The 7,534-nt window shown below is 62.9% G+C and overlaps 1 protein-coding gene across 1 annotated transcript; it reads right to left on the reverse strand.

The window, feature by feature from the left end:
• Positions 1-5,494: 5,494 nt before the first annotated feature.
• Positions 5,495-7,115, reverse strand: BMP15 (bone morphogenetic protein 15). Its single transcript, XM_010567082.1, has 2 exons — positions 6,797-7,115; positions 5,495-6,270 (listed from the first exon to the last, which is right to left on the reverse strand). The coding sequence occupies exons 1-2, from the start codon at positions 7,113-7,115 to the stop codon at positions 5,495-5,497; spliced, it is 1,095 nt and encodes a 364-aa protein (XP_010565384.1).
• Between the last annotated feature and the right edge of the window lie 419 nt (positions 7,116-7,534).

Genomic DNA, 7,534 nt, shown 5'->3' on the forward strand with positions numbered 1-7,534 from the left:
GTCGTCCGCTCCCTGCCCCCTGCAGCGCTGCCCCGAGCACCGCGGCGGCTCCGGATCAGCATCCACGCCCGCGGTGCCCCGCGCTCTCTGGCGGCGGCGGCAGTCCCGCCGCTCGGGGCGCTCACTACCGAGCGGGCAGGACGCACCGCCATGGCGGCCCCGTGAGGGGTCGGGGGTGAGGACGCCGGGCGGCTCCCCCTGCCGGCCGGAGGCCGCGCAGAGCTGCGGGCGGACACAGGGTCACGTGCGCGGGTGTACACGGGGACACGGGTACCGGCGTGCACCGATGGACAGACACACGGACACGGGTACTGGCGTGCACCGATGGACAGACACACAGACACACGGACTCACAGACACAGGTACTGGCTTGCACCTATGGACAGACACACGGACACACGGACACAGGTACTGGCTTGCACCTATGGAAAGTCACACGGACACACGGACACACAGACACAGGTACTGGCTTGCACCTATGGACAGACACATGGACACACGGACACAGGTACCGGCATGCATCTACGGACAGACACATGGGCACAGGTACTGGCGTGCAACTATGGATGGACAGGTGAACACATGGACACAGGTACCAGCATGCACCTATGGACAGACACATGGACACATAGACATGGGTACTGCTGTGCACCTATGGACAGACACACGGACACACGGACAGAGGTACTGATGTGCTCCTATGGACGGACACACAGACACAGGTACCAGCATGCACCTTCGGACGGACACAAGGACACATGGACAGATGTACTGGTGTGGGATTGTACAGACAGATACATGGACATGTGTGCCAGTGTGAGTGCCTGGACAGACACACAGACATGCATATGGCCATAGACATGGACATGTGCGTAGGTGTGGACATATGCAGACAGAGGCATGGACATACACACACTTGCACACACGTACAGGTATGCCTGCATGCACACACCTATCTGCGTTTGCACTGCACTCACATCCACGTATGCGAACATACACATACAGAGACAGGAATACATGCATATGCACACATAGGTACATCCACGTGTGTACACACATATACATACCCACATATAAACACACACACATCTATACATGCATAGAGGTACATACGCACAAGCACACACATACTTCCCATGCACATACATAATCATACACACACACACACACACGGGCACAGACATATACATATATATATATATACCTACATGTGGAGGCACAGGTAGACATGTGTGCATGCGCACAAACACTCACACGCACACAGGTGTACCAGCAGCATGCAGGTGCGGTGGGCTCCTGGGGACCCCAGCACCCCTTGCCCCAGGGACCTGTGTGGGCGGGTGGGGGCCAAGCGGGTGCTGTGGCAGACCCAGCACCCATTGGTGAGAGGCAGGAGCCTGCAGATGCCATGTGCCACCCTGGTGCACACATGGCCCTGGCGCCCGTGCAACCTGTCTTTGCACAGGCAGTCAAGGGAAGGAAGCTGCTGGATGCAAGCAAGGGGGCAGCAAGTTTATTGCCTGCACAGAGCATCTGGGGTGACTGAGCCACAGTGTTGCCCCAGGGAGCTTGGGGGCACAGTCCTTCCCCAGCCGAGCTCTGCGGGGCATGCGGCCGCCAAGGAGTCCTGTCTCGGCAGTGAGCACATGGCGCACCCCGGTCTCCGGTGGTCCCAGTACAGGGTGGACTTTCCTGGGGTTGCTGGTGGCTGTCAGCACTCATACTGTGGTGGGGCACAGCGCCCGGCCCTGTGAGGCAGAGCAGCCATGAATGCTGTGCCAGAATCCCATCGCTGGGGTGGGGGCACCCGGGGTGGGGGGCAAAGCTGGGCTTTTCTGGGGCTTGGTCACAGGGGGTGCCCAGGCTGGGGGCACTGAGACTGGGAGACACTGGGACTGGGGTGCACGGGAGGTCCCTGGGCTGAGGGCAACGGGGAGTGGTGTAGGGGTGGGGGGGTCCCAGAGTGGGGAACTCCCAAAGCTGAGGACGCTGGTGGGGTTGGGGTACTTGTGGGGCCCCACAGCCGGGGGCATCGGGGCACATGGGGGGTCCCAGGGCTGGAGACACTGTGGGGATGGAGATACATGCAGGGTCCCAGGGACACAGGCTAGGCTGGGCAGGGGGTGACACGGGGGATGGGCAGGGGTCTCTGCTCACCTGCAGGCCCTGGTGATGCACTCGAGGCTGTGCCGGCAGTGGGCACCCAGGGGTCTACTGCCCACCATCCTCCAGAACGGTGTCATGCGGGGCAGCCGGGGGGCCACGTGCCCCCCTGACCCCTGGGGCTCCTGTAGCACCCAGACGGGTGGATGGGGCAGGGGGGCAGGTGCTGAGCCCCCCGGCCCCCAGCGCCCACCCCCTGTGCCCGGACCCACCTGGAGGGAGCTTGGGAGAAGCAAGAGGAGGGAGAGGAGCAGCACCAGGCCAGTGGCAGTGCTCAGGGGGGCATGGGGGGCCCCGCTGGCCCTGCCACCTCTGCCAGTGTCCGGTGCGACTGGGGCTGAGGCTGCCATGGTGCCGTCAACTCCACCGTCTGGTGCCTCCACTGGGCACTGCTCCTCCCCGGTCACGGCCCTGCACAAATATTTGAGTGGCCCCAGGTGGCGGGACAGCCCCTTGTCACTCCCTGCGCCCCCCTCCCCCCCCAGCTGGGGGCTGCCAGCAACTCTGTGGGGCATCTATGGGGCACCCATGACGTGTCCGGTGCCTGGGCATCACTATCTGCCTCCACCTACAGCCCCCAGCAGGGTGCCCGGGGGGCAGCTGCACTCTGCAGCTGAGTGAACTCCACACCTGGTGCCCCAATGCCATGCCTGGCCCAGATTTGCCCCAACACTGCTAGGGCATGTGGAGCAGGTCACCCCCTCCCTGCCTGGTGTCACCACAGAGGATGGGGTGTGCAAGGTGGCAGTGCCCACTTGGGATGGGCAGCAGGAGGGGTAGTGAATGGGGACCCGGTGGAGACAGAGCAAAGCCCCAGTGGGGGTTTTGGGGCAGGAGAAGGGGCTGGGAGTGGTGCAGGAAGGGGCAGGGATGTGCTGGCTGGCCTGGGGGAGAGCAGGGGGCCGGTGCAGCCCCCAGCACGGCCAGCAGCCCTGCAGGCAAGACCCCTGCCAGATCACAGGGTGGGGACATGTCCCCAAAGCCAGGGCTCCTGGTGCTCCCCGCAGGGCTGGTGCCAGTGGGGTGCCAGGCTGTGCCAGAGGGGCTCACACAGCTGTGGGACCTGCAGGAAAAGCCACCCCCCAAGGTGCACCATGGCACTGGGCTGGGGCCCTGCACCCTCCACCCAGCTCTGCCCTGGCAGCCCCAGCACTGACACAGGCACAGTGCCAGGGTCAGCCGGGGACAGCAGCTCTTTCCCTGAACGTCCCTTTAGCAGTGCCTGCCCCGCCACCAGTGCAGAGGAGATTACACTGCTCGAGCAGCCCCTCAGTGCTTGGGGGTGCCCTGGGAAGCAGTCCAGCCCAACAGGCACAAGAGCCCACCAGCATGGTGCGTATGAGGACACAGGGCTGGGACAGACAAACCTCAGTGGCCACCTGCCTCCAGGCACCCAGCAGGTCCAAGGGGTGCCCACAGCAGGCTGGGGTGTGGGTCCCTGCCAGGTGCAGCACCGGGCGCTGGCATCCAGTGGTGCCCAGAGCTGAGTGTGCCCAGCTCCCATACCTTTCATCATCACTCGCCTGGATGAGTCAACACTGCACGCTTAATGATTGACAAGGGAAAAATCTTCCCGCGGGGTCAAGTCTGCGAGCTTCCAAAAAAGCAGAAGACATTCCCCTCTCCACAGCCTCCTGGCTGGAGAGGGCCAGGATGCAGCCAACTGGGGACAAGGGGCAGGAGAGGAGCCTGGGGCTCTGCAGCTTCTCACTCTGCCAGGATAGGGGAGAAAGTCTGGGGCTGGTGGGTAGGGGAGGGATGGGGGCTGGCAACACCCTGCCCCACAGCAAACACCCACAGGACAGAAGGAATGCTGAAACATCCCCATGGAGCTCAGACCAGCGGCTGATGCGGCTGGAGGCAAAGCAAGAGATGAGACCCTAGCAAGAGCCATGAGCTGCAGATGCAGAGGCAGTACCCAGCTGGCAGGTGGCAGTGCCACCAAGCATTGGGGACAAGGATTACAACTGCCACCCATGCCTCGCTGCTCAAAGAAGGGGAACTTTGCCCCAGCTTTGCAAACACAGGGCATCGTGCCCAGGAACAGGCAGGTTTGCCTACAGACACCTTCCCAAAATAACCCTGGCAGCTGAATGCTTTGGCCACAGTGACAGACAGCCCAGGCTCCCCAGGAGCTGCCCCATATAGAGGGATGTGGCATATCTCTTGTCCCCAGCCCCACTGAGGCAGCTGCCTGCAGCCACATCTGGTCTCCCCTGCACCAGGGCAGGTCTACACTCCAGGGGAGCCTCTTTTCCCAGCTCCTGCTTCAACCAGCTGGGATTTACACCCTGCACACTGCAGGGAGCAGCACCTGTCCCCTCCAGTGCAGGCACAAGGGTGGCTGCACAGTGACACAGTCTATGCTAGCCTGTCCCGGGGGCACCCACTGCACCCCGGGGACAGAGCAAGAACAAGCCCAGATGGTCTTTAGCAAAATCCATCAATTTATTTATTTACACAGTCAGCAATAAATAGAGGAAAGACAGGTGGCAGGGGTGCCAGGAGTGGGACCGACCCCTCCAGGAACAGGCCGAAAGCCCAGCAGAGCCCAAGCCCTATGGGACAGCAAGGGTGCGAGAAGGCAGAGGGACACCGCAACAGGGGTCCAACCCCTGGGATAGGATGAGACCCAAGCCCTGCTTGAGGGCAAGCCAAAGAGGTGAAGGACAGGGGTGGCAGAGGAAGCAGTGGGCAGAGCCCAGCACAGGCAGCTGCCTGGCCCCCACTACTGGGAGCAGAGCTAGCAGCTCAGGTCCCTCCAGTTTTCACAGCCCCCCAGAGCAGAACTGCAGGGGAGGAGAGGGGCTTTTCCCCCCACAGCCCAATTCCCAGCTGGGTGAGATGCCGCTACAGCTGGGACTAGACAGGATGGGGTGCTTGTGAGCTGGGAAGGAATCCCACAGGCAGGGTTGCAGCAGATACTGATGGCACCAGCTTGGTGCCAAGCATGGGGACACCTGGACCACTTGCCCTTCCTGCCCTGGCTCCATCAAGAGACCCCCAGCCACCTATTAAGAGCTTTGTGCTCCAGTCCAGGGACCCAGCTCTTCTCTGGGAGCATCAGGCGAAGCCCCCCTGCCCCCCAAAAACAGGCAGTGGCCGTGGGGCTGCAGGAAGGACAGATGCCATGGGGCAACTGCCCCAGCACAGGCTCCTGCCTTTAAAAACCTACAATTTACATAAAACTGCCATTGTAAAACCTTCCCACAGAGCAGCACCATGCAAGGAGGGGGGACGAACCCACCCCAGGCAGAGCAAGACAAACCCTAAAGTCCAGATCCAGCAGGGACAGGCAGAGCCTGGGGGTGATGTGCCAGGGCAGCGGGCATTACCGGCAGGTACAGGACTCAGCAATCATGTTCTCATACTCCTTGTAGAGGATGCCACCGTCGCGCTCGATCATGAGGACACTGATGGGGCTGTAGCGGTAGGGGACACAGGAGGGCCGGGGCACGTTGGCATCCACCAGCTGATGGACGAAGCTCTGCACCACGGCATGGTTGGGTGCATGGTAGTCGTAGCGGAGCAGGCGGGGACAGGCACCCTTGCAGTAACGCGGGTTGTAGCGGTGGGGAGCAATGATCCAGTGGTCCCAGCCCAGCTGGGCGAAGCTGACAGGGAAGGGGCGCAGGGAACAGTCACTCTTCTCCCCTCCCTGCTCCCGCAGGTAGCTGGGCAGGTCATGGGCCAGCGTCCCTGTGTCACGCCGGTGCCGGTGGGGCTCTGCTGCTGGAGGTGCCAGGCCAGCCTGGGTGTCGTTGAGGTAGAGGAGGAGGAAGGGGTGGCTGGGGGCCACTGGGGCATCGCGGCCCCCTGCCCGACCGGCACGCACACAGACATGCTGCAGCACCAGGCTCACTGCACTGCCATTCCCCAGCACCAGGTAGGGGGTGACGTCCACTTCGGCCCAGCCATGGCGGGGATGGGCAGCAGGGCTGAGCAGAGCTGCAGGTGCCTCACTGGTGGTCAGCAGCTCCAGGGCACAGAGAAGGCGACCATGGGCCAGCGGCAGGCTGGGCAGGTAGACCACGGTGGCTCGGAGGAGGTGCTCGGCATCAGGCTGGCCCTCCAGGCGGTAGGTGAGGGGCTGCACATACCAGCGACCTGCGGGGAAGCAGCAGTCAGTGCCCCCCTAGTATGGCACAGCAGGCACCATGCCAGCACAGCCTTCTCCCATGGTGCTGCCACAGCCCCCGCACAGCGCAGCAGAGCCTGTAGCATCACCACCCTCAAAGCCCGCGACAGCCAGGTGCCCCAGCGCAAGGCAGGAGCCTCAGCAAGCAGCAGCCATGTGCTGCAGCTTACCGGCGGGGTAAAGGGCAGAGTAGCTGGGACAATTCCCATCCTCTGCACCAACACCACTGGCCTGGCACAGCATCAGTCAGGATGGGAAGGGGAGAGGGGCATGGGGGGCTAGTGATGCCCTTGCCCATCTCACCCCTGCGGCAGGGAGAGCCTGAGCCCCCTGCCAAGGGGGATCCTATGGCCAAGGGCAGCCCCACAGGGCACAGGACATGCCAGCCCTGGCTGTGACACTGGAAAGAGGGGGAAGGAGGAAGGCAGGGCTCAAGCTCACCCCACTGGCTCTGCTAAGTCCCCGTACCGCCCTTGGTGCCCACCTGCTCCTTACCTGCCCAGGGCTGACCCCCATGGGAACCGGCCTGGACCAGGCGGACTGTGTTGGTGCCGAGGCTGCGGCCACGGCGGGGTCGCCCTTCACGGTCAGCGGCATGCCGGTACAGGTTCAGCATGTAGCGCAGGGGCTGCCCACTTGCTGGCCCTGCTCGCCAGTCCCAGCTGTCTGGTGCCTGCATTTGCAGGGCCTGCAGAAGGGGCAGGGGGGGGACGGCAGGCAGGGAGCCGGGGGGCAGCAGAGACCGGTTTGCAGCCCAGGAAAGGAGCACAGCGAGGAGGAGGAGGAGGCTGGTGAAGGGATGGAGCAAAGCCATGATAGATGGGGGTGGGGGGGGTGAGCAGGGCAAGGCAGGGCTGGCAGCAGGATTAGGGGGAGCCTGCAGTCATGCTTCTTCCCCCTGGAAAGACAGGGCTGGTCTCAGGCACCAGCAAAAGGAGACCCCAGGGTGCTGCCAGCTGCTATCAAGCCAGGATAACCATGCCAGCTGCTTCAGCTTAGCACAGGAACAGAAAAGTAGGGGGCAGGGGGGCTCTATGCAAAAAGAGGTGCAAATTCCAGACTACAACCCAGACCAGGGGCAAAGCCAGCCAGCCAGGAGCCTGGCTACAGGGGCAGTAAAGGTGCCAGGACAGGGGAGTGGGGAAGGAGAGTGAAGTGGGGTGGGTGGGGAGGACCAGCTCGCTCAGCCCACCTGCTTCTGGCCAGCCTCCTCCTGCAGGGTAAGAGGTCCTG

This window comes from Haliaeetus leucocephalus, unplaced genomic scaffold (assembly GCF_000737465.1).
Source record: "Haliaeetus leucocephalus isolate CR32 unplaced genomic scaffold, Haliaeetus_leucocephalus-4.0 Scaffold226, whole genome shotgun sequence".
NCBI classification, from domain to species: Eukaryota; Metazoa; Chordata; class Aves; order Accipitriformes; family Accipitridae; genus Haliaeetus; species Haliaeetus leucocephalus.

Bases quoted from the DNA above. Each gene is read 5' to 3' on its own strand.
- BMP15 (XM_010567082.1), bottom strand. From the start codon at position 7,115: ATGGCTTTGCTCCATCCCTTCACCAGCCTCCTCCTCCTCCTCGCTGTG. The intron at 6,271-6,796 runs GTAAGGAGCAGG...GCTTCCCCGCAG, and splicing joins TGGGGGTCAGCCCTGGGCAG to GTCGCTGGTATGTGCAGCCC.